This window comes from Cebus imitator, unplaced genomic scaffold, assembly GCF_001604975.1.
Source record: "Cebus imitator isolate Cc_AM_T3 unplaced genomic scaffold, Cebus_imitator-1.0 Scaffold197, whole genome shotgun sequence".
Taxonomy (NCBI): domain Eukaryota; kingdom Metazoa; phylum Chordata; class Mammalia; order Primates; family Cebidae; genus Cebus; species Cebus imitator.
Genome location: NW_016107512.1, coordinates 299,649 through 325,524, shown reverse-complemented (window position 1 = coordinate 325,524; position 25,876 = coordinate 299,649). Strand labels below are relative to the sequence as shown.

Here is a 25,876-nt window from a genome sequence, read left to right as displayed (position 1 = left end):
CTATCTCCCCGCCCCTACCCTGGTCCATGGAAAAACTGTCTTCCACGAAACCAGTCCCTGGTGCCAAAAAGGTTGGGGGCCGCTGCCCTAACTCACCATTCTGCCCTCACTCTCCTTAGAAACTGTTCTGTCCTTGGGGATCAGAAGCCTCCAGGTACAAGTCCATGGAAATATCTCCCAGGCCCCGAATTCTGGGAACCCTGTGGCCTCTGTCACAGTGAACATCAGGACTGCCCTCTCTTGTGGTTCTCCTTCCTTGCTACCCGCTGACTATCCACACCTTCCTTCATGGCCACATCTCCTGCCCCAAGACCAGATGTGGGCCCAGATATGCTTTGCCAATTACCATCTGTCCAGCCATGCCACCCCTGCAAACCCCTCTAACATTTTACCTTTTCCCTTGCTTGTCTTGAGCCCACAGGGGCTGGAAGGATAAGAATTCTTCCTGTGGCATGGACCCCAAAACTTGGAGCCATTCTTCTTTTAATTTATTTTATTAATTAATTTAAGGCTGGAGTGCAGTGGCGTGATCTCGGCTCACTGCAACCTCTGCCTCCCAGGTTCAAGCAATTCTCCTGCCTCAGCCTCCTGAGTAACTGGGACTACAGGCATGCACCACCATGCCCAGCTGATTTTTGTATTTTTAGTAGAAATGGCGTTCCACCACGTTGGTCAGGCTGGTCTCAAACTCCTGACCTTGTGATCCATCCACCTCGGCCTCCCAAAGTGCTAGGATGACAAGGGTGAGCCACTGTGCCCAGCTGCTATTTTTTATTTTGAAAATTTCCCTTTTATTTATTTATTTAGAGATGGGGGTCTCACTCTGTCACTCAGGCTGGGGTGCAATGGCGCGATCTCAGCTCACTACAGACTCCGCCTCCCGGTTCAAGCAATTCTCCCACCTCAGCCTCTGAGTAGCTGGGATTACAGGGGTGCACCACTATGCCCAGCTAATTTTTGCATTTTTAGTAGAAATGGGGTTTCACCATGTTGGCCAGGCTGGTCTCGAACTCCTGACCTCAGGTGATCCGCCTGCCTTGGCTTCCCAAAGTACTGGGATTACAGGCTTGAGCCACTGCACGGGGCTCATTCTTCTTTTAAGTGACATATTCCAGCCACAAAAAGGTACAGAGAACAGGTTTAACCTCTGTGTTGTCACCACCCAGCTCCAATGCTAACTGTTACCAATAGACTTGAAGCCTCCTGAATACTCCTCCCATTGCATCCCCCTCCCCAGAGTGACAGCCGTGATCTTGAATTTGTTATCATTCCTACAAATTATTTAAATGTTTGCAGCATGTACGTGTGCCCATACGATACGTGCTATATAGATTACACATTTTCAAATATTATATAAATGAAAACAGTCTCTATGTATCTTTCTTCAACTTACTTTTTTTTTTTTTTTTGCTCAAATTTACCCTGCTGATGGGAGCTCTTTACTTTCTTTGCAGTATAATATTCCACTGTCAAATTGTGCCTCACACATTTCCCTCTCTCCTGTGAACAGACATTTAGGAGGACCCAGTTGAGCTCATTCCCCACCTTCCTTCTCTCAGGTAGCCGCCAGCCCCTCTTTTACTCGTTGTTATGCAAAAAGCCTCCTGTTATCATTTTCCAAAGCCCCCCCACCCCCGCAAACACCAGCATTTTCCAAAGCACCTCCCCCCAACACACACCCGTACTTAGGCCTTCGTTATCGGGCACCTGGACAATCACAATTGTTCCACTTGGCCTGTTCCCCAAATCTCAGGTCAATCCTGCTACTACTCTGCTCTGAATGCCCTTGTGAGCACAGCTCCCCCAAGTCCCCGCTTGGTCCCCAGCTTGACCTGCAGGGCCCTCCTGAGTCTGGTGCCTGCCTTTCCACCATCTGGCCTTCCTGGCTGTCCCCAGGCGTCCTGTTTAGTCTGCCTGTGCATTTTCAGCTATCCCCTGCCTGGCAAAGTGCTCCTGCTAAGTCGAATCTATTCAGCTCCTTGTAAACTTTATCTCCTCCAAGAAGGCTGCTCTGCACACCTCTGAAAGTCACAGCACGAGGTGTGGGAACCACTGACTGGCCCCTGCCATGCCTGTGAAGTACCTATTAAGTCCAAGACAGTCCCTCTCTGGATGGAAACTCCCCAGTGGCATCAACAGCAGCAGCAGCACCACTTACCGGCATCAGCAGGTGTGGGTGTGCCCATGCCACCAAGCTGGGTCATTCTCCCCTTAACCTTCTGAGTAGTCAGGGAGTCTTGGGGTCACTTCATAAGGAAACTACACTCCAATTTACCTGCCCAGGCCCAGGCCCAATCAGTTGGTAATGACAGGGATGGGGCCAGGTTTCTAAGGCCCCGTTGACCTCCCTGCCTCTGCTTCTGTGTCTGTCGCCTCCATTTAATGTTTTGTTTTCTGCCACATTAATCTTCCCTCAGCTCCATCTCAAGTTTCCCTGCAGGCCTAGAACGTTCTCTCTTCTCCTTTCTTTCTACCCAAACTTCCCCTCCTCAGCTCCAGAACTCTTTCAGGGAGTCTTCCAGGTCACACTGGTCCCCAGTGATCACTTGAGTCCCCCTGAGCCCCTATGGTGACTGGCACCCAGGACTCCATTTTATTAACAGCCATTATGTATTGAGGGCATACTATGCGCCAGAATCTTTTTATATATCATTAATCTTCTCAAGAAGTCAGTGATGTAGAGATGATTACCCCGCCCCCTTCTACAAATGAGAGCTCTGAGGCCCAGAGAGTTCCAGCGTCTTTCCCAAGGCCACAGAGCTGGCAAGCAGCAGAAGCAGGATTCGAACCCTTATGTTTACTCCCTCACAGCACATGACACTTGGCTGCTCTCCATCTGTTTCCCAGCCAGAGGAGCAGCTGTCAGAGAACAGAGACCCACCTTGTGCTTCTCTGGTGACCACCCACCCCATCCCCTGCACCTGGCCCACTCCTGGAGCCCAACCATGGTGGTCTGGTGTAGACAGGCCTGCATTCCAGGTCCCCGAGCAGGAGGGGCCTTGGCGGGAGGGCCAGGGACAGAAGCCCAGAGTGCCGGCTTGGGTGCCCAGCCCGCCGCTGCACTGTCACTGTTAATTCAGCCAGTCTTCTGAAGTTGCCAGCCCCCACACCCTGTCCCTGGCCCCTCCTGGCTAGGACAGAGGGCCTTTCAGTCTGGGCTGCCACCATGACCACCTTCTCGGGAGGGGCTGTTTTTCTAAACTTTTGATCCTGAAGCAGATGCAGACTGCAGGCCAGTGAGGTGTTGGGGGTTCTGTGTGGTGGGAGTCCCTCCCTGGGGGTCCATGGCTGGTCACCTAGAGATGACTGCAGAGGAAGGGCCCTCTGGTGTCAGCATATCGGGTAGCAGCATGCGGGTGTTTGTGTGAAGGTGTGTGCTGTGCGTGAGGGGTGTCATTTCTAACTCCCCACCGCAGACAAGGACATCTTTGTCTGCACTGCTCTGCCTCCCCGTCCCATCAGAAGGGCCTCTGTCTGATTATTTTTATAGGGTATTTCAGACTTCTTTCTCTGCTTCACTCTGTCCTTCAGCAACTGTTCCAAGATCAATTTACCTTATTCTGCTTAGAGAAGAATGGCAGCTGGGGATCTCAGAAGCCAGGGCCTAATTCTCAACTCTGAGGTGCTCGGAGACTCCAAAGAAGCAGGGAGGTGGCAAACACCAAGGTAAATCGTGTCGCTGCTGGCCGGGCGCGGTGGCTCACGCCTGTAATCCCAGCACTTTGGGAGGCCAAGGCAGGCGGATCACAAGGTCAGGAGTTCAAGACCAGCCTGGCCAATATGGTGAAATCCCGTCTCTACTAAAAATACAAAATTAATTGGCATGGTGGCACATGCCTGTAGTCCCAGCTACTCGGGAGGCTGAGGCAGAATTGCCTGAACTCGGGAGGTGGAGGTTACAGTGAGCCGGGATCACACCGTTGTACTCCAGCCAGGGCTATGAGTGAGACTCAGTCTCAAAAACAAAAACAAAAAAACTGTGTCACTAGAAAGCTGGGGTAAGCTACAGGGCCTCCCTCTTCTCTTTCCACACCATCAGCCACAGATTCCTCCTTCTTCTTTTTAGCCTGGATTGCTCGATTGCTCATCTGCAAAGATTCTTTATTTTTATTTATTTATTTTTTTGGAGACGGAGTTTCGCTCTTGTTACCCAGGCTGGAGTGCAATGGCGCGATCTCGGCTCACCGCAACCTCTGCCTCTTGGGTTCGGGCAATTCTCCTGCCTCAGCCTCCTGAGTAGCTGGGATTACAGGCACGCGCCACCATGCCCAGCTAATTTTTGTAGTTTTAGCAGAGACGGGGTTTCACCATGTTGACCAGGATGGTCTCGATCTCTTGACCTCGTGATCCACCCGCCTCGGCCTCCCAAAGTGCTGGGATTACAAGCGTGAGCCACCGCGCCCGGCGATTCTTTATTCTTAATGCTTTATCTCTTCATATCTTTGATTCTGCCTGAGTTTCTTCATCTGTAAAATGGGGATAATAATAGTATCTAACTCAGTTATTGAGGGGATGAAATGAAACACAAAGCTTCTAGGATAGTGCCTGGCACATGATGAGGGCTCACTAAATGTTAATAGTTATTACTATTAAAAACAGGTACTGAGCCCTCTGCTGTGCAGCAGCTGGCGTTCTCATGGAGGTTGTGCTGTGCCCCCAGACAGCTTAAGTTGGTCCGGAGGAGGAGCTGGTCCGCGTTATTTAAAGCGCCCTCTGCTGGCCATTGGCAAGGCGGCCTTGGACAAGGTGGGGCGTTCATGGTGGGGGAGCAAAGTGCTGAGTGCAAGGGGAAGGGGGGACTTCTGCTGGATGCAGAGCCCAGAGTGCTACTCATCCCATCCGAAAAATGTACAGTTTGGAGTATTTCTCTTTACCAGCCTGAAAACAGGTTCCAAAGACGGCTTCCCCAACAGGCTCAGCAATGCTAAGACCAGGACAAGCTGCCAGCTGCGGCTAAGAGCCTGCGCCCTGGCTGTAACAGTAGGAAGGAGAGAAGCTACATGCCCAGCATCCAGGGCTTCCTCACCTCGAGGCGTGATGGGGGTGGGGGGTGGAGGCATTGGTTCTTACTTCGAATAAGGTAATGATGGTGGCGGGGGGTTGCCCCATGTAGGATGTCAAGTCAGGAAGAAAATAAATTACTGACTCTATAAGCCCAATGCACCCAGAAGGTGGTAGTTCCTAACAGCTCTTGTTTCTTACATTGCAAGACCCTCTCCTGTACCAGTGCAAGACAGATCGTCACCCACCTGCAGATGCACTGGCCAGACCGTCACTATATCCCTGTGAGAGGAGTAAGAGGACTCCAGTGGAAGCAGGAGAAACTAAAGTTAGACTTCGGGAAGGACGGTCCTGAAATAAGGCTAGGTGTAGTCTTGTCCCATCAGAGTCTGGCATAGGAAGAATGACCCCGGGGCTGGTCCACAGAACTGACCCTCTTCTTCAAGGGTGTAGAGCAAGGTGTTGGGAGACTGGCAGCCACCACCTAAGAATTCTCTGAAGCGTTTCTGGTAGGTCCCGGCTGGGAGGGGAAGAAGGGAAAGGGGAAGCGGCTGCAGCAAAATCATGGGTCATTGTTTTATTGCATTGTAGAGAATGCTGCAGTGCACAGATGACATGCCGCTAGGTCCACTGTACAAGGCCCTGGCAGCCTCCATGGAGGGTTGGGGGCAGACTACAATACACATCAATGCTACTTTAAACAGTGTCTGGTGGGAAGGGGTGGGGCACTCTGAGACCAAGCTAAGCTCCCCAGCCCCTCTCGAGGTATCATGGGGGACAGGAAATTCACCCCAGGCTCTACACAGAGTCCACAGGATTAGAGCTGTGGTGGAGTAGGCCTGTGGAGTGAAGGTGAGACAGAGAGAAGGCAGGGCGAGTGAGCGACAGAAATTGATGGAGGAAAAGGACAAAAGACAGGCCTGAGAGTAGGGAGAGATCAGCAAACACTCAACCCAGGTCCTTCTCCAGCATGTGGCTGGAGAGTTCCAGCAGTTTGATGATTTGTAGGAAGGGTGACTGATTCCTGCTCCCCCAATACACTTTCCTGGGCCCTGTCCCTAGGGACAGGCCTGGGGCTACTTTCCACCCTCAAGGAGGGAGTATCCAGAAGGCGGTATAAGACCAATGAGCCGGCTGAGGCCCTGGGGATGTGCAGAGGGGTCTGAGGCGGCGGGAGGGGCTCTGTGTTGAGGAGGGGCAGCAGGTGGAGAACCAGGACCTAATATGGGTGGAGAGCCACGCAGGCTGGTGTGCGGGGCTGGGAGAGGTGGCAGGGCCCATCTTTGGCTTAATAGCTTGGCCCTCGGCCTCTTTCCTTGCTGCCTATCCAGGGTCCCCTTCATACAGGTTGGATGATCCAGTTTCTGCCATGAGCCCACTCTGTGACGACTGTGGTCACTGCAGTGTGCCACGTGGGTGTGCATGCATTCACTAATGGTCCTACTGCTTTAGGATGCCACTGCCACACCTGCGCACAAATACACTCACACATACACACACCCAGGCAGCCCCCTGGAAGATGTGGATAATGGGCCTACAAGGACACCTGGGCATGGGGGTGGATGTCTCCAGAGCTGGTGGCCCAGGTAAGGGAGACCTGCGGCAGTGGCCCTCTCCATCCCCGCAGCAGATCAGCCGCCTTGCTCCAGTACTCTGAAAGGAACTTGGATTTCAAACTAGGGAAAGAACTGGGGCAAGGGATTGGCAGTCTGGAAGAAAACAGGAAAATGACAGACAGCCCTGCTTAAGTGTGGAAGGGACGGGAGGTGCAGGGGAATGGAGGCAGGGGAGCCCTGTCCACACAGTGAGGGCACATGCCCAGCGCCCAGCATGGTCGCTCATTCCATCCATTCACAGAAACTACCCCACAGCTGCCCTCACGTTGCCGCTGCTCTCCTGAGGCTCCCGAGCAGAGTGATCTTTCAGCTTTAATGCTCCTCCCCTCACACCCTGGCAACACACACGGGGCCAGGTGAATAGAGGACGTTTAATATTTCTGTGCTGGTCAAACGGAACACAGGTGGGGAATACACGGGTAGGGGGCAGAGGGCCCCCTGCCTCTCAGGAGGGGTGGCTTGTGAGGGGTGCATGTGGGGGATTCTTGGGAAATATCCAAGGAGTCTTCTCAGCAAAGGGGCCAGGCCAGGGGTGTTATGAGCATCCGACACACCCAGTCCTTGGCCTTGAGTTGGGGTCCCCCATAGGGGGTCTGTGGAGAGTCTCACTTTTTTTTCCAGCTCTTTTGCTGGAATCCACACTCCCAGCACAATGGGTGACTTGGTCCTAGAGAGGGGTCTGGAGAACCCCCAGGAAGCAGCCCAGGGGCAGGGAGGAGGGCTCCTGTGCCCACTCCTGAGGGTGTGAGAGCCCACCTCCTCCCCTTCTTCTCCTTCCCCCAGGCTGGGCAGGAGTAGAGGGGAGGGGAGCAGGGCTCCAGCCTCCACTGAGCCCCAGGGCCCTCGGGATGGGTGGAAGAGGAGTGGAGGGAGAGGGTCTTGGCCACCAACAGACACTGTAAACTTTGGTTTAAAACAATAACTTAAGTGGAGGGAGGGCTTCCAGCCTGGGGCCAGGGCGGGAGACTGGGAGGGCAGGTGCTGGGGAGGTGACAAAGGAAAAAGCCAACAAAAAGTTTTGGTTTTTGCTTCCGGCATAAGAAAGGTCTTTGGTCATCCGTTTAACTTGGGGGGGGGGGGGGGGGGACGCAGGGAAAGGGAGCCAAGGGAGGGTGAGGGAGAATGCAGAGGAAGGGGAGCTGAGGGAGGTGGGAGGACTGCAGAGGGGCCTGCAAGCTGGATGTGGGTGTGAAGCTGGGGTCCAGCCTGGCCTCCCCCTGGGCTCCCAATGGCCCAGGCCCCGCCTGTGGCCTCAGGGGGAGCTTGGCTCCACCTGCAGAGCGCACCAGGCAGACCTCTGTGGGTGAGACGGGCACTGGGCCTCTTACTATGGGGTGGCTAGAGGAGCCCCCAGCAAATGAGGGTGGGGGTCGGGGCAGAGGCCTGGCTCAGCCTGGTTCTGTCTCAGGTTGGGGGCAGGGCTGGAGCCAGGTGGGCCAGCTTGCACACATCCCCACAGGGCATACAGATGGTCCCACCCCAGCAGTGGAGGGGGCCATTTCTTCTGGGATGGTCTGGAACTGCAGTTCCTCCACCCAGGCCAGGGCAGGTAGGAGCTAGGGGTGGTGAGTTCTTTCTTCACAGTACGGAAAAGGTGGTGGAAGGGAGAAGGAATTAGGTAAGCAGGGGCCTCTGGCCAGAAAACGAGGCCACAGCCAGGTGCCAGGAGGCCCTGGGTTTGAGAGGGGTGGCTAAGCCCCGCCTGCGGGTCTCCATGGCGCTGAGGGGCCCTGTGGGGAGAGCTGGTGGGGGAGGAGGGCCCTGATGCTGCTGGTGGTTGGGGGTAGGCGATTTCAGATGTGGGGAGGGTCTGAGGAGGGGTCTGAACCCTCCATGTCCTCTACTGGTCCCAGACCAGGGGTTGTATCCCTGGGGGTGGGGACCGCCCCTGCCCCTGTGTGTTTTTGTCAGGTCACACTGGGAGCTGCTGGCCCGGGCCTCCCCTGAGTCCTGGACGTGTGCCTTGAGGCTCGGGAGGGGCTGTGGAGTGGGGGGAGGTGGGGCCTGGATTCTGGGAGGGTCTCACCCCAGCCCCTCGGGTCCCTACATGCCCTTAGGACAGTTCTTCTCCCGGCAGCTCCTCCTCCAGGTCCCTGTCTTCCGGAGGCCCTGAGGCGCTGGGGTTGGGGGCGCCCAGGGAAGGCCCGGGCTGCCTGTCTTCCTCCGCCTCTGCTGGCTCCTCCTTCACCTGCACCTGGTGGCTGAGGCAAAAGTATGGCATGGACACTTGGGGGCTGTCCTCTGATCCCCTCGGCCCCCTGCTCCCCAAACTCACCCAGAACTCTGGGGACAGTGGGGTGCCCACAGCCCCTTCCCCAGGATCCCATCAGCACTGAGGCTTCAAAGAAAAATCAATGCTGGGGCACAGACTACTCTGGGTTGGGGAAGAGAAAAAAGGGGAGCAAAGAGGAGATGAGCAAATGGAGGAAGGAGAAGAGAAGAGGAGCTGGGCGTGGCAGTTCACACCTGTAATTCCAGCACTTTGTGAGGCTCAGGCCAGTGGATCACCTGGGGTCAGGAGTTCGAGACCAGCCTGGCCAACATGGTATGGGGCTGGGGGGCGCTGAAGCAGGAGAATTGCTTGAACCTAGGAGGCAGAGGTTGCAATGAGCCAAGATCTCACCATTGCACTTCAGCCTGGGTGACAGAGCATGACTCCGTCTTAAAAAAAAAGAAAAAGGGGGAGGGGGGAGAGGGAGAGAGAGAGAGAGAGAGAGAGAGAGAGAGAGAGAGAGAGAGAGAGAGAGAGAGAGAGAGAGAGAGAGAGAGAGAAGGAGGAAAAGTAAAAAGGGGGAAAAGAGGAGGAAGAGGTGGGGAAAAGAGGAGGAAGAGGTGGGGAGAAGGGAGAGAGGGTAAGAAGAACAGGCAGGTGGGAGAAGGGAGGGCTGAGAGGGCTGCTGAGGTGAAGGAAGAGAGAGGCCACTTGTCCTGGGGAGAGGCATGGTGGGGGTGGGATGGAGAACCCCACCCAGAGGAGGAATGAGGCCTCCTCTCTGGTGCTTGAGGGGCACTGGGATGGGTGGGAGTCTGTGCTGTGTGCTCACCTGTACTGGGGTGGGGAGAGGCGAGGGGGGCTGCTGCTGCCATTGCTGGACAGAGGCTCCAGGGGTGCGCCCACATCATCGTGGCTGAGGGGCAGGAGGCTGCTGGTGGAGCCAGGGTTCAGCATGCCAGGGCTGTTGAGGAGGGGGAAGCTGCTCTCGGCCAGGGCGGCCTGAAGGGCACAGGGTTGGGGCCCGTCAGTGGCTCCACAGGATGGGGCATACCTAGTCAAGTCTGTGCCCTTCCCACCTGCTAGAGAGCCCCCTGAGTGTCTGTCTGCTGGCCCCATGGGCAGATCTGTCTGGGCACCCCTAAATCCCAACTCAGCCTTTGAATGAAGCACCCCTCCCATGGCTGGATCTCTGACCCCCACCTCCTACCTCCCAGCTTTCCTGGAACCTAGGCCTGGCTTATCTCCTCTCCCAGGGGACAGAGAACACCCAGACTGACAAGCCAGGAAAGGGGATGCTACGGGTATGCCAGCCTCCCGGCTCTCTGCCTGTCTTGTCTGAACCCAGCCTTGAAAGCAGAGGTGGAGGCTGGCCCCGAGTTGGGGTGAGGCAGAGAGGTGGGGTCTTGGGGAGTTTGGGTCTTCACCCTCCTTCCCTCCTCTGGTGAGTCCTCTGCAGGGGAGGACGGGAGTCTCTTGCATGAGAAAGCAAGGGGGTGGGAGGTAGAGGTGAGTGGGTGGGCTCTGGGCCGGTCACCTGGTAGCTGGCATTAAGTGCTCCATAGCTGAGGCCCGAGATCATGTTCTTCACCAGGGTAGGGCTCCTGGAGGACAGAGAAGGCCGGCTTTGGCTCACTCATTCTCTTAACTATTCATTTGCATCCTTTACCCCACTAAGTACGGGCCTGTGCTGGGGCAGGGACTGGCGCATTCCTTATCCCCGGAGGCCAGAGCAGATCAGCCACCGGTCTCAGAGCCGTGGGTGTGCTTGCTCTGATTCGGTCCTCACACTGACCTGGCCATGCAGGAGCAGCCCCTTCACAGTTGGGCGCAGGGAGCTTGGTTCGGGGACCTCCAGGTCTTGGAGCTGGGAAGTGGGGCCTGGTACCCATCCCCGCAACGTCTGCTTTCACAGCACGCCGCCCTCCACCACCCCCATTTTCTCTCTCCGGTCTAGATTTTCCAATGTTTGGCAAGATCCGATCTACAGCCTCGATAGTTCCACATCTGGTCTGCCCACACCGTCTTGCCATCCTGGATTCTGGGACATGTCAGACATGCCTCAGTCTGTCCCCACATGCTCCATTCAAAAGGCTTCTCTGCACTGGAAGGTGTTTGGGAGTCGGGACAGGAAATGCAATGGCTCGGTGCTGTCCCTCTTCCACAGTGATGACACCATCAGAGAGCTCTCACACAGCTTAAAGAAACGGCCAAGGGTCACCAAACTGGTGAGAAGCAGAGGTGCAAGTGCAGCCAGGCCTTCTGATGTAACTCGGTAATGAGACGTGCCAGTACCCGGCCGCCTGGGGACTGGCCCCTGGGACATTCACCTGGGGATGGCTTCCCTCCGTCTTCCAGGCTCCCACACTGCCTGGGGTGCAGAGGCTCCTGCCCGGAGAGCAGGCATCTTTGAGGGGAGCAGACACCCCACACCCCAGAGACATCCATCTAACTTGCTCTCCTCTCCTTACCCAGGGGCTCTGGTCCAAGGGGCACAGCAGGTGGGTGGATGGGGTGGGGGTGTTTGGCATGGGGAGAAGGCCGCGGCTGCTATGTGGAAGCCAAAAGGGATTCTGACCCTGTTTCCATTTAAACTGTCAGATGGAGGCTGGGCGCGGTGGCTCATGCCTGTAATCCCAGCACTCTGAGAGGCCAAAGCAGGTGGATCACCTGAGATCAGGAGTTCAAGATCAGCCTGGTCAACACGGTGAAACCCCGTCTCTACCAAAAATCACAAAAATTAGCTGGCCATGGTGGTGCGTACCTGTAATTCTAGCTTCTCAGGAGGCTGAGGCAGGAGAGTCGCTTGAAGCCATGAGGTGGAGGCTGCAGTGAGCCAGGATCACACCACTGCACTCCAGCCTCAGCAACAGAGCAGGACTCCCTCAAAAAAAATAATAGGCCAGGCATGGTGGCGCTGTAATCCCAACATTTTGGGAGGCCAAGGCGGGTGGATCATCTGAGGTCAGGGGGTCGAGACCAGCCTGACTAGCACGGTGAAATGTCGCCTCTACCAAATACAAAAAAATTGGCCAGGTATGGTGGCAGGCACCTGTAATCCCAGCTACTTGAGAAGCTGAGGCAGGAGAATCGCTTGAACCCAGGAAGTAAAGGTTGCAGTAAGCCTAGATCATGCCACTACACTTCAGCCTGGGCAACAAGAGCGAAACTCCATCTCAAAAAAAAACCAATAAAATTAAAATAAATAAATAAAATGCCAGGTGAAAAAGCCGAGCAGGAGGTCAGAGACCTGGTCCTGAAACTAGCTCTGCCACAAACCAGACCTGGTCCTGAAACCAGCTCCCGCCAGCCCCTGGCTCTCACTGGTCCTCCTCTGCCATAAGATAAATTGGTGGGGTCCCTGGGACCTCAAAGGTATACACATTCTGATGAGCTGAGGAAGCAGGTACCCTGGAGGTGGCAGCCCCTCACCCAGGGCCCACTGGCTGGCATCTGCCTGTGTGCCAGCTCTCGCCTGGGCTACTTGGGGCCTCTGTCTCTCTTAGCTACCAGGCCTCCCGCTTGACTCCTTCCCTCAGCCATAGTGAGGCCAGAAAAAGACGTGCCTGCTTTCTGATGATCCATTACTTCCAGATTCCAGCCACCCCCCACCACCACCCCGCGCACTAATCTCCGCTCCTTTCTCCCCACACCCCTTCCCCCGGCCAGGAAGGATCTGGTGCACATGGGCACCCTGGAGAGGCAGGAGGTGGGGGTGAGCTGGCTCCTGCCCCTCTTGCCCCCCCCCGGCAGGTACACCCCATCCAGCTTTGGAGCCACATACCCTGTCATCTTTGGCGGTCTCCGCTTCTGATACTCCCGCTCGTCCACAGTCCACACGGCACCCTTGACGTTCTCCACACGGACGAAGCACTTGTGCAGGCTGAGGTTGTGGCGCACAGCATTCTGTGGGTGCGGGGAGAAGGAGCTCAGAAGCAGCTTGCTTGGCCGAGCGCAAACAGGACAGTCCTCGTCCAGTCCCAAGTCCCAGGCAGCAGCAGCCCTCCTTCCCCAGCTCAGGGATGAGCAGGAGAGGGGGTGGGCTGGGAGGAGACCCGGCCAAAGGGAACGCAGGCCACTACCCTTTCCATAGAGCCAGGGGCTCCCAGCCTCTTCACCACAAATGACCCATTTTATTAGCTGCCTTCTCTTTCCCTGCCACATGGTGGAAAGTTCTGTCTACCAACTAAATGCTATCTAGTTAGTAATAATCTATTCCATCATCTTCATTAATCAAAGACACATGTAACTGTTATTCAAGACTTTGGATCAGCAGCTGATCACATTCAGGCCCGGGATCTCTGCAAGCCCGGGGTGCTTTATCTCCAGTGCATGCAGAATTTTCACTAAGCTTTTAAAAGTTTGGGAAAGAGCTCACGAACCCTCACTGCCTCGTCCACTGACCCACATGAGTCTGGGCGCCGTGCTCTGAGCTGTGGCTCAGAACAGGTAGCTTGTGTTTTGAGAGCAGGAGGTATACAGTAGAGGCCTCATACAGACTTGTTGAAATAAACAAACAGGGAGAGAGGAGAGTGTGGGTTGACAGCTGAGAGGCAGAAAGAGGAGAGAAAGAGGTAAGTCACCTTGTCCGTCCCACCTCCTCCTGGAGGGATAACTTCAAGAATTGAGGTCATCTGGTTTGTAGGACGCCTGGGTGATGGTGGGGGGGGTGCTTGGCCCAAATCTCCCCCTCGCCGCCTTGGGAGCCCAGACTATGGCCCTAGTCCATCTCTGGGCGTGTCCCTCAGTCCTGCCCCGCACCCTCCTCTTGAAGCTCCCAGTCATCACCGCCCCTGCCTGCATCCCTGCCCCTGTTACCTGTCCTCCCTCAGCCTCCCCCGCCTCGTCCCAATCCTTGTCTCCTCTTTACATTTCTAAACGGGGAAGAAAGCGGGCAGGGCAGGCAGCCTGTGCCCCTGGAGATCCCCTCTCCCTCTCTCCCTTCCAACTCTTGCCACTTGCAACTGGCCCGATTTCATTACCAATTTTAATTTGCCTCTAATTAAATCCTGTGTATTTTTCCGACTCGCTTGCTAATCCACGAGGGAGGCGGGCGGCTGGAGTGGAATCTCTTGGAGCGATAATTACAAAGGGCCTAATCACGCCGGGGCTCCTGCCTCGGAATAAATTTGCCCGCATTACGGGGCTCCAATCCTCCGCTTTGCAAATGAGAATGACCCCAATTTCCGAGGATGGCCTCACCGGGGCTTTTTTCCCTCATTTCGAAGCCTGATTCGTGATGAGAGACTAATTCGTTACGCTGAAACATTAACGGCAATTTAAGGGGTCTGGCGGGGGCTGCATAAACAAAAGGACGGGCCCACAACACGGGCCTTGGGAGGGGATGGACACGGGGAGGGCCAGCAAGGACCATCAGCTTGGCAGATGGCAGCTCTGTCCCTGGATGAACGGCAGCTGGCTGGGCCCACATTATGCCCACTCCCAACCCTTCTGCCTTGGTCTGAGGTGGAAAGTATCTCAGGGTGGGAGGCAGCAAAGGTGAAGAAGGAAATGAAGGAAGCACACATAATTTGGGAGAGGAGCAGAGATGACCTGAGGGACTGATGAGTGGAAGGTGGAAGTGGAAGGGAAGCAGAGCTGAGTGTAGTTAGGACATGTTTCCCAAGTAACATGAATGAATTTGGCTGAAAATAAACCAGAAGGTCAAAGTGGACCTCAAGCTGGACGGAGTCTGCTGTGCCATGAGGAAGGCTCAGGCAGTGACCTCAGGCAGCAGACGTAGCAGCGAGCACTGCTAACTGGGAAAGTCACCTACTTAGTCACGCAATTTCCCCAGCCCAGACAGCTTCTTACCTGGCCCTAGACTAGGTGAGGGGAGATGGGAGTGAAGAACTAGGAGGGAGACACACACCACAGAGATGTCAAAGGCTGGGCTATGCAAGGCCAGCAGGGTTAGAATATCAATATCAGGGGGTGGCTTCAGCATGGTCACTGAGTGGCTTAAGGAAGTCACCTAAACCAGCTCCTCGTGACCTCAAAAGTAGAGAGAATTAGAAAATTGCAGCAGGGTAGAGTAGGTAAGAGAGAAGGAAGGAAAGAAGGAAGGAAGGTAGGTGGCTTAGCAGTACTTTGCCCCCAAAGAGGAGGCTGTCTATGGAAAGGAGGCTCTATATTGCTACTCCTAAAGGCAAAGCATTTATCTGCATTATTAAACATTAGGCAATAATTATAATGATTCCTTACGTTTGTATAGGACCCTATCATTTATAAAAACCTGGTATCTGAACTGACTTGGAGGTTGGAGACTGGACCAGGTGGTCCCAAGCAAGCCTTGCTGGCTCAGAAAGAGGGCAGGACTGTGGTTGGCAAAAAATGACATCACTCACAGCCAATTAGAGCAACTGTCCCAGCGTCCCAGCTTCTCTCCCAAGGTTTGGGAATTGCGCATGGGGATATGAAAGTCATGATTCAGTCCCTCCTGCTCCACTTAGCACACTCCCAGGGCAAAGGCAGGCAGGCACTGCGCAGACCCCACCAAGTCCTGGTCACTGGTGGGGAGGAGGGGTTCAGTAACACTTGTTGAAACCTAGTGGGATTGGGGGAGGTAGCCCATTTAACTGCAGTTTCTACACTGGCCAGCAGGGGGACTCAAGAGCCAGGGATGCAATTAAGGTTCTGTGATAGGGACTTCTTCCCCGTGTCTAACCTTCCCTGCAGGGGCCAATGCTCTCTCCTCCTTCCCACATCCCTCTACCAATTTAGATATCGCTTTCTGACCTTGCTGCAAGTGCGCATGCACACATGCATACATCGCGCGCACGTGCACGCGTACACACACACACACACACACGCCCCCATCTTGACTATAGAAAAATAAATGGCCTAGTGCCCCAGCATCTCTGTGTCCCATTTTTCTAGGGTCCCCCTCTTGCCTGCTTCTGGTCTCCCAGGAAAACTTATGGCTGAAGGTGCTGAAATGACTAATTGGATGGAAACAATTATCTTCCTGCCAGGGATGGCAGAGCCGGGGAGGGCTATGAGTGCCGTCAGTGCCCCAGTGTGTGGTCTACGGCTCTTGGTCCATCCGTGTGTCTACACCTGCACCTCCCCAGCCCCACCGCAGGCTTCAGAACATGCACCTTAAGCCAAGGTATCCAGACCCTTAGGGTCTCTGTGAATTCAGCCCTGGCTGAATGTACCAAGCTTGGGTATTACCAACTCCTAGAAGCCCTATTTCATGGGGCTGGCGTCTTTGGGGCCCTTCACCCTAGAGAAGAGGACTGCTTCCCAGAAAGGAGGCAGCACCAGGCTGGAAGGAAGGGATCATAAAAAGGCGGTTCTGGAACAACCCACAGCTCCTGCTGAGGGGGGCGTGGGCATGCAGCCCTGGCTGGACTCTGGGGCGACTGCTCCTACAGAACTAATGGTTTAGGGAACGAATTGTTAGGCAGCCTTGGTCTCCATGGGATATGGAAGGTCCAAGGGTGACTGGGGCCCAGAAGGTGGAAGGGTCCTGCCTCACCTTCCAGGTGGCAGTGTTTCTGCGGAAATAGGCGAACATCCTGGTGAACCAGTTATAGATTTCATTCAGGGTCAGCTGCCTGTCAGGGGTTTCCAGGATGGCCTGCAAGCAAGAAACAAGCAAAGGGACCATCAGCCTGGGCCTTGAAGGGTCACAGCCCTGGGTTCCCGCTGCCAGTATCTCCCCCTTCTGCCTGGCCCTGAGCTCACCGTGTGAGAAGACCTGCTCAGAAATGTGTGGGTAAGAAGATGGGTGGTGGCTGGTGTGTCCCCTGAGAGGGACAGGCTGGTTACAGCCTGGCCAAGGATAAAGGGGGCAGGTGCCTCCAAGGGCTATGTATTTGTACAAAGAGGATTGGAGCTGCTCCTGGAGAAGCACCTGGCCTGCACCGAGTGACAGCAGTCAGTCCTGTCTTTCTTGTGAGAGATGTCCACAGGGTGGAGGCTGTTTGAAGTCTATCTTGATTTTGGCAAAAGGCACCCTAAGCACAGTGTGTGTGTGAGAGAATGTGTGCAAGGGTGTGCATGCCTGTGTGGGGCATCAGGGAGGATGTACGTGTCCATGTATGTTCACGCTTGAGTGTGAATGTTACATGAACACTGGTGACATGAAGATCATGGGCTCAAAGGAGGAAAGAGGAAGGAGGCAGACGAAGAGTGACCGTGAGTCTATCATGGGGGTGTGTGTACATGGAAATGAGTGCATGAATGCCACAGCGGGGGTCGGTAGGAAGAGCAGAGTGTGTACCCTCAGAGACACATGACCCTACACAGCAGGCTGATGGGGCTCAGCCCGCAGGAGAGACTGCACAGCAGACAGGGAAGACATTGGTGTGAGACGGAGCCGAAAGGCTATGCTACCTGGCCCCAGGACCCTTCTGGAGACAGGGGTGTGGTGGCGGCTGGGGGAGGTGCCTTTGTGCCATTCCCGGCCCTGCTCACCTGGCGGATGAGGGAGGCGTAGGTGAAGGGGGGCCTGACGTCGGCGTTCTTGTAGAACTCATGATTCTGGGCCAGCTCTGGGGAGACAGGCAGAGGGTGAGGTAGCCAGACATGGGGCCCAGCTGGGAAAAACAGCCTCTCTCTGCAGCTGCCCTGCAGCTCCCAGCCCGCCCTTACCTGAGGAGATGGGGGAGCAGAACTTGTCACTGCTTCTCCGACGGGCTGGGCCCCCACCATGCAGGGAGGCAGAGCCCAGGCCAGGGGGCCGTAGGGGGGTGACAGGGGCTGCGGCCGAGGTCGGGGGGTGCACAAGACCATCTGGGAACGAGTCTGCTGCAGAGACGGTCACCTTGGAGAATGAGGAGGAGTCAGGGACCGGGTTCAGCTGTGAGCAATGGGGATGGTACTGAGACCAGTGCCCGAGGTGGGGGTCCCGAGGCTCCAGGGGCTGTGGAAGGCTCTGGGAGGCGTGGGGAGAGCAGCGGCACTCACCGGCTGGCTGAAGGGCTTGGGCTCCGAGGGCCGCATGTGCAGGTGGGCCATCATGGCCTGCAGCCGCTCGCTCTCCTTGGCGAGCTGTGGAGGGTGGCAAAGCAGGTGAGCAGGAGGCTGAACCCTGGAGGTAGTGACGTCCTGCCCCTCCACTGCCAGGCCCTTCAGAAGGCTGCCGGTTCCCACCCCCATTTGCCTCCTGGCCTCAGCATCCTAGCTCCCTCTGTCCCCTGCTCCAGGGAGACCTCAGCAATGCTCTGCCCCTCAGGGGCTGCCAGCTCCAGGAAGCCTCTCCCTTTCTCCCCCGGACGGTGACCATTTAGGTCCTCCCAGAGTGTCCTGGCTGAGCTCATCCCTGCCTCTACACGTTGGGGAGCTTCTTCCTACCCACCCACAGAGGATGGCCACTGGACCTTGTGCAGTGGCACTTGTGTGTGAGGGCCTTGAATACTGAATGCAGACGCAGGAATGGGTGGAATGGCTGACGCCCCATTCATAAACTCAATGGGTCTTTCAGAGACCACCCTCTTACAGCAGGGCGCTCTGCTAGGTGCCAGAGGGACAGGGTAAGCACGGAGGAGCTGCCCTGAGTCGCTTCCTGGGAACGGTGTGCTACCGAGTGTCCCCTCCCAAGTAAATGGGAGACTCCCTCGGGAGAGCCAGGCTGCCTGGGTTCTAATCCCAGCCCTGCCGCTCGCAGGCAAGTCACTTTAGCTGTGTGCCTATTTTCTCCATCTGGAAAATGGGGAGAACAATGGTACCCACCACATAAGGTTGTTGAGAGGATTCCTTGAGCTATATAAAGTATTTAGTACAGCACAAAGTAAGTGCTCCATATGTTAGCAGTTAATATTATTTTTGATGTTGCTATGTAGCGTGAGTCTCTTCTGGACCTCCCAGCAGAGACGCCCCCAACCTTGGTTTACCCCTCAGAATCCAGCTGTCCTCACCTCACAACCATGGTCATTAGGACCTAGAAAGCATAAGATGGTGGCTTTGACCATAGGACCCTTCCATGAGACCCCCCCAACAGAGCCCACCTAGCAAGTCAGTGCTGTGGGTGGGCAGGGGCTGGAGCCCGCCAGGTCCCTCCCCAGCATCCTCCGGGCCACACCTGGATCTCCAGCTGCTGCACCACCTGCATCTGTACCCGACACTGGGCCGTGCTCCGGTCATCCAGGGCGTGCTCTGTGTTGAGGTGTCTTCAAGGGGAGGGGGGGAGGCGAGAAAGTTGGCTTGGGTTTCCCTGCTGCCACCATCCTCCCATCCTATCCTCTAACCCCACCCACAGCCTGAAAAGCAGACGGACCAAGAGACACAAAGAAGAGAAAGAGGTGGGAAAACGGGGCAGTGGAGGAAGGCTTTTCCCTTCTAGTCAGCCTCCTTTGATGTCTTTGCTAAAATCCCAGCTACAGAGAGATCTAATTGCAAATGAACTAATTAAGTAAACCTCTGACGAAGCGTGAAAACAATTTGTTTGACCCTGATGCTGCAAGGGTCTGAGAGACAGCAGAGTTAATCAGTCAGTGACAGAGCCTGGCACGGCTGTGGCAGCTGGCCGCCTGCTGCCAGCCGCCTGTCCGCCTCCCGCCCTGCCTGTCCTGGGCCCTCAGCCTGTCACTAGCCATCACTCCCCAGGGCTGAGGCTGCAAGGGAGCTGGGGAAGGTGGGGGGTGGAGAAATGCTTATGTTTGTCCTCTCCTTCTCCTTCTACCCCCACTTTGTGCTGGGGAGGGGGCCGGGGGAATGCAGGCCTGGGAATATAGACAGGGTAGGGAGTGGGTGCTCAGCGAGTCTGTCAGGGGCAGAGAAAGAACTAGAACCCCCTGGAGTGAGGACAGTAGTACAGCTAGTGAGGAGGGCCCCCAGAAGGGGTAAGCTAGTGGGCAGGCTTGGGGGAGGGGCCCTATGGGGAAAGGCTGACGGGGGAGTGGCTGGGGGTGACACCTACTTGATAAACTGGCCCAGGTCTTCACACAGGGTCTCACAGCCTGGCCACTTGCACTCTCCGTGTCCATACAGGGGGTGGGAGCCGGGGGTCTCCTCGTGGGAAGAGCTGGGAGGACAGCAGGGAGGTGGCGATCAGGAACCTTGAAGACCCCAGTGGCCCTGTGCTCAGCTGAGCTCCAGCTCCCCTGCTGGTGACATTTCTGCCCCTAATACAGGTTTCCCAGAGGCCAAGCACCATCTGTACACCCGGGAGAGGAAGTGAACCTCCAGTCCCTAGGCTCCACCCCTCCCTCCCAGTCCCCATCACAGGGCCAGCCCTCCGGAGCAAGGTCTAGCCCCAGGCAGGGCTTTGGTGCCCCTCCCAGCCTGGGCCCCTGTACCTGTCTCTCCGAGATGTGAGCACAGTGGGCTGTCCGTTGGGCAGGGTATGGTGGGAGAGGGAGGGTGAGACCTTGGGGGGGGCGGCGAACGAGGTAGCAGTGGCGGCCGTGCCAGTGAGGTCCAGCCCCTCCTGCTTGACGCTGTCCTCAGCAGGCTGCCCGGGGGCACCCTCGCCCTTCCACAACTGGGGCAGGTCTGTTGGGCAGACAGCTGCTGTGGGAGAGACAGGGGAGGCTGGCAGGGCCCCACGAACACTCGGCTTTCTACCTGGCCCCCGAGAGCAGGGGCTGCCAGCTCTCGGGTACAGGCAGGGCTGTGGGGTTGGGGCTGGGAGGGGAGGAGTGGTGGGCGCTCACCTTGCGGAAGGGTCTGGAGGGGCCCCGAGGCTTGGCTGGGCTGCAGGCTGACCAGCCCCTGCCTCTGCAGGTTGAGCAGGTGCTGCTGCTGCAACTGTTGCATTTGTAGGAGCTGCTGCTGGAAGGCCAGCTGCTTGTTCCCCAGCGCCTGGTGAGGGGCCCGAGGGGGTGGGCAGAGAGGGGTGCCATCAGCTTCAGGCATGCCATCTGGCCCCCACCCTGCGGCCACCCCCTCCCAGGGTCTGTCAGCCCCTGGAGCTGTCGTTGTGGCGTCTGCAGCTGCAGCGTCTCTGCTCCCGGCCCAGCTTCCATAAGGCTGCATGCCTCCTCGCAGTAAACACACGCATGCACGCACGCACGCACGCGCGCAAACACACACAGCCAGACCCAGACACGCAGCACGACGCCCTCCCTCCTCCCGCCTCCCTCCTTCCGCTGCTTCAGCTCCCTGCACCGCAGCTGTGCACGCCTGGGGGGGGGCCTCATCACAATGATCGATGAGCCTGTCAGATTCTGGGGGCCGCTCCTGCCTGGAGGGCACCCTTCCCACATGCCCGGGGTGCCCCGCTTCTGCTCTGGGGAGGGAGTTTTCTCTCCCCCAGCTCTTTTCCTCTCTTGCTTTTTAGATACAGAGAATCAAGGAGTCTGAGCGGGACTCACTGGGACCCAGGCTCAGACAGCAGTCACATCACTACTGCCCAGGCGCCCTGTGCTCGCTGGCTCACCCGCTCTGCCTACCCTCACCCATTCAGTTCTTCACACAGGCACTGACAAGTCAGGCTGGTAGCAAGTCTTTTCTGAGTCCCAGGAGCCAAGCATGTTCTGGGTGGGTTGAGAAGCAGGGACGTCTCTGCCTGCCTGCTGGGGGTGGGAAGGATGGGGTAGGGTGGGGGCTGGCTATTCAATACAGAGACACAGGATAAACCCAACCTAGAGATTTAGTGGCCGATAACACAGCAATTACAAGACTGCTGAGGGGGAGACTGGGGGTGCTAGAGAATGCCTGGGTGTCAGGGCAGCGTTCCCGAAGAGGAAACTTTGAACTTGAGGCTGTGGTTGAGCAGCAGGAGGGATACACAGGTCTGGGACCCAGGGGAGAGGGGCCTCCGGGACCTGGTATGGAAACTCGGATGGGGCAGGGGGTGTAGGCTGGGGAGCTCTGAGAGGAGACGGAGGGGTGGCTGGAGGGACAGGGCAAGACATGACAAAAATGGGAAGAAGCTAGGGTAGGCCAAGGTGAGGGGAGGTGGTTTGCTGAGGGACTCAGAGATTCTCGGGACAAGGACGGGAGGGCTGAGGTGCTGGGTCATGAAAAGACAACAGGGCAGGAAGATGGCATGACCACAAGGCAGCTGCACATGAGCGTGGCCCGGCAGACGCCACACATGGGGGATGCACGCACACACCTGTCTACACCCATGTGCACAGAGACAACAACACAAGGCAAGGAGAGGAAGAACGAATGAGGATGCGGGGAGATGGAGACACACAAGAACCACCATCTCCTTTCCCTCCACGCTGCTCCTTGGTCCCCTCTTCCTCAACCTTTTCTTGATTTTTCTACTATTCCTGCAAGGCAATTCCCTCCTGGCTGGCTCTGGACACCCAGCCTCTGGGCAGAAGGTGAGGGCGGTGGTGGGCCCTGCTACAGCCCCTTACCTCTTTGGGCTGCGGTTTCCCAGCCTGCTGCTGGGTGAGGAGCTGCAGGTGGAGCTGCTCCTGCTGCTTCTTGTAGTACTCCTGCAGCTGGGGGTGGGGGAGGATTACCACTGGCAGGGGATTGCTGTCCCCAGAACAACCCCAGCCCTGTCCCATCTGGGCTCCTGGGGGCAGGAGAGGGAAGTTTCCCTAAAACGTGGACTGGCTCTCCCTAGTCTGCCTGGAGGGGCCCTGAGCAGGGCCTGGGTGTGGAGGAAGGAGGTAAGGGATGGGTGGGGGTGGGGTGGGGTGTTCATTCCCACAGCTCTGAACCCTCCCAGCTTTTGGTGGATCTCCTGAACAGGTCACAGGGGACAAGGTACCAGATGTTCCAGTACTTTTCCCTTCCCTGCAGTTCAGGAGATAGAAGTGGGGCCAGCATGCAGGGAGGGAGGATGGGGGAGTATTGTGGGGGTGGGGCTGCCAGGAGAGATGCCTGACCTTTGACCTCTCCCCACTACCGTAGAGGAATGCAGATCAGTCTAGCCTGAGCAGTCCCTCTGGTTTCTGGGACAGCTTGGGCCCTCCATGAGGTGTAAACAGGGTGAGAGGAGCCAGGCCAGGCAGAGGAGGAGCAGCTGCCCTTGGGCCAGACTCACCTGCTGGAGCATGAGGGCTTGCTGCTGCTGGAGCAAGGCCTGCAGCTGTGGGGGTGACAGGATCTGCTGCATCTGTTGCGGGGTAAGCATCTGCGGCGACATCATGGCCACTGACACGGGCACCTGCAGGATTTGGCAGGTTAGCCCCATCCCCTCGACCCCGCCCCAGGAGGAGGCACCACCGAGGGCCCCACTCACAGCATGGCAGAGTGGCTCCCAGGGAAGCTGCCTGGGTTCCAGTTCTGGCTCTGCTGTCTGCTGGCTATCTCTCTGGACAGTGACTTACCTCCCTGTTGTCCGTTTTCCTTATCTCTAAAATGAAAACAATGATAGCACCTACCTATTAAGGTTACCATAAGGACTAATCAGTGAATACTTAAGACAAGGCCTGGCACACAGCAAGTATATGTAAGGGTTGGTTATTATCGTAGGACATGCTGTCCTCAGAGCAGGAAGATTAGGCCCTAGTGACACTGGTCAGTAGAACCCACGCTTTGGCTGGTTCCCCCCAGTAATGGGGAGGGGCAGCACACCAGGCCACTCCTAGTCTCACGCAGTCTATTTTGAGACCACTTCCTGCAAGGAGGGCCTGGCTGGGAGGGCAGCCTACAGCATGAGAAGGATTCAAAACGTGGCCCACCTGGCACGAGGACCTGCCCTTTGTCCCCTCTCACACAGACCTCACACACCCTGACACACCTGCCTGGAAGGCACACACAGCGGCCAGAGTTGAAGCCCACGGAGTAATTTTGGAGTCATCCTGATCCTGGTGTGTGTGCATGTGCAGAGCTGTCTAGCATGGGGTGGGAAGAACGGCAGGGGAGTTAGCAGGGGCAAGCTTCGGCTCCCAGCTCTGCACTGAACTTGCTGTGTGACTCTAGCAAGCCACTTGCTCTCTCTTATGTTTCAGTTTCCTCAAACATAAAACATCAGAGACTGGGCTGTAAGAGACAATTCCTTCTAGGCTGGAACATTCAGGATTCTCAAAATAGAACAGCTTTCTGCCTCCTGCCCTGGGTCAGGCCTTTATAGAAGGACCAAAGAATCCGGCGACACGGAGAAGATTCAGAGAAAAGCAATGACATCGCTCTCTTCCCAGCCCCACCTCCCCTGAAACCCCCAGGCTTGTGCAGTTGTGGCCAGGCAGGTCTAGGCGGCTATGTTGTCTTGTTCCTGTGTTAGCAGGACAGGTGCCCTGATGGGGCTGTCTGCCGCCCCTCCACTCTGGGACCCCATGCATACAGGACTCCTCTAATCTCCTCTCTCACTCCTAAGCTCTGGCAGAGTCCCTGACACACAGTAGGTACTCACTGTTTGCCCTCCTGAGCTGAAATGCCTTTCCCAGCTCCTCAGAGGCCCCTTTGCCAGCCCTGGGGCAGGAAGGGAAGGGTACAGGGCTCGCCCAGCCAGGGAGGAGTGCTGTGCAGGGACTTGTCCTAGGCTGTGACAGGTTAGGTCCTCAGGGGACTCTCCCCCAAGCCTCGGCCCCACCTGTGGGGCAGAGGAGGAGGAGGTGGTTCTCTTTTCAATCCCTGGCAGGCGCCCGACTCAGCCTTGAACCACCCCTTAAGCCATGGATTAGGAAATCCCCAGGCAGAGAAGCAACCAGGGAGGTACAGTGAATCCAAGGACATCGGGGAATCCCACCGCTCCCAACACCCACGCTCACCCCACCACTAGCAGCTGCCCCCACCCTGGGCTTTACTCCTTTATCCCAGCCCATCTCTATCCACACATCCCCAGGACAGGTAACACCTAGCTCTTTAGTCATGGATACACCATGTGAATGAAGGCTCCAAGGGACCTCTAAGCCAGTGGGGGATGTGCCCATAGGAGTGTTTTTTGTTTCTTTTAACCTCACTTTTAACCAATGAGGAGATCAGAAAAGTCTGGCAGCCCTAAGTGGCAGGGTTGGGATTCAAGCCCAGGTCTGCATACTCCATGGCTCCAGGGTTTTCACATCCTAAGCTGCCTGCCCCGCCCCAGGGCAGGTCTTGAGAAGGGTTAGAGAGAGCATGTGGAGGTGGGACCTCCGGAGGCTGAGGGGGCTGATGAGGCTGAGATCCCAAAGGCTAACTTCCTGCTCTACAGTGGTATCATCCCAGAAGGACTCTCTGGAAAGCCAGGCTGCAGGGGTGGATGAGGGGGCCTGGGGTTGGAGGCAGACAATGGTATAGACCCAACTCCAGAGCCAGCCCCTAAGTCTGTTGTTGGGTGTTCCAGAGGCAGCTGGGGAGGCTGCTCAAAGAAGGTGGGTTTTGGCATCCAAAGACATGGAACAAGTACCACGGACTGTCCTTTTTTTTCCTCCTCCCGGGCGGGGGTCGGGGGTTTGCCCAAGAAAGAGAGGCATCCTGGTGGGGGTGAACTCAGAGCCCTAGATTTCTGGGTCAGGTGACCTTGGTTTTTGTCCTTGATATTTACTAGTCTTGAAATCCCAAGCCTCACTTTCCCTGTCAGCTAACTGGGATTTGGGGCACCTGCCCTCCCCGCATCATTAGAGGATGTTGCTGACTGCTTATTATGTGCCAGGCACAGCACTTGGCTAAGGCCTTTATATGTTTATCTCATGGAATCTTCATGGCAACCACGTGAGGATGGTACAATCATCGTCACCATCTCACAGATGAGATGGGGAAACTGAGGCCCAGAGAGGTTCAATAACCTGTCCCAACCCTGACCCTGAAGGGACAGTGGGAGTAGGGGCGAAAGTGACTTGCACGCCATTAAATTCTATATAAACGTAAAGAAAATAACTTTTCAAAACATGCCGGAGTTTTCCTTTCCCCTCTTTCTCTCTCTCCTCCCCTGGTGGGCCTTAAGGGTGCTGCTAGACAAAAGTCACTGAGGACCAAGGCACTAGGCCACTCAGTCTCACTGCTGCGAGAGCTCAACAACAGACGAACACAGCCTGCAACAGGAGGGACTAAGACCAGACACTCCGAAGATCTTCCCAGGCACCAGGACTGCGAGTCACTGACAGGGTAATTCGAGAAAAGGATGCGGCCTTTCCTTCCTTGGAAGCAGGGGAATGGAAGAGATGACCTTGGAAGGCCTTCTTGGCACTTGCTGCTCCTGCCACTTGGCTGAGCAGCGGCCCGTGGAGGCTGCTACAGAGATCTGGAGAGATTATACGGTGTGCACTCC

General features: G+C 56.3%; 1 protein-coding gene across 7 annotated transcripts in view; it reads right to left on the bottom strand.

Moving 5' to 3' along the window:
* Positions 1 to 6,969: 6,969 nt before the first annotated feature.
* The window catches only part of FOXP4 (forkhead box P4), a 53,143-nt gene continuing 34,236 nt past the window's right edge, over positions 6,970 to 25,876 (bottom strand). For 4 of the 7 annotated variants that reach the window (XM_037745267.1, XM_017547236.2, XM_037745265.1 and 1 more), the window contains 14 exons: positions 22,730 to 22,852; positions 22,092 to 22,178; positions 20,433 to 20,580; positions 20,076 to 20,289; positions 19,697 to 19,801; positions 18,860 to 18,947; positions 17,746 to 17,829; positions 17,431 to 17,638; positions 17,254 to 17,330; positions 16,313 to 16,414; positions 12,614 to 12,735; positions 10,367 to 10,433; positions 9,662 to 9,831; positions 6,970 to 8,818 (listed from right to left, as the gene is read on the bottom strand). In XM_037745267.1, the coding sequence (XP_037601195.1) occupies positions 8,671 to 8,818; positions 9,662 to 9,831; positions 10,367 to 10,433; positions 12,614 to 12,735; positions 16,313 to 16,414; positions 17,254 to 17,330; positions 17,431 to 17,638; positions 17,746 to 17,829; positions 18,860 to 18,947; positions 19,697 to 19,801; positions 20,076 to 20,289; positions 20,433 to 20,580; positions 22,092 to 22,178; positions 22,730 to 22,852 (1,743 nt within the window). In that variant the 3' untranslated portion in view covers positions 6,970 to 8,670. The remainder of the gene's footprint in view (positions 8,819 to 9,661; positions 9,832 to 10,366; positions 10,434 to 12,613; positions 12,736 to 16,312; positions 16,415 to 17,253; positions 17,331 to 17,430; positions 17,639 to 17,745; positions 17,830 to 18,859; positions 18,948 to 19,696; positions 19,802 to 20,075; positions 20,290 to 20,432; positions 20,581 to 22,091; positions 22,179 to 22,729; positions 22,853 to 25,876) is intronic. The other 3 variants (XM_017547238.2, XM_017547237.2, XM_017547239.2) reach the window with 3 other exon arrangements.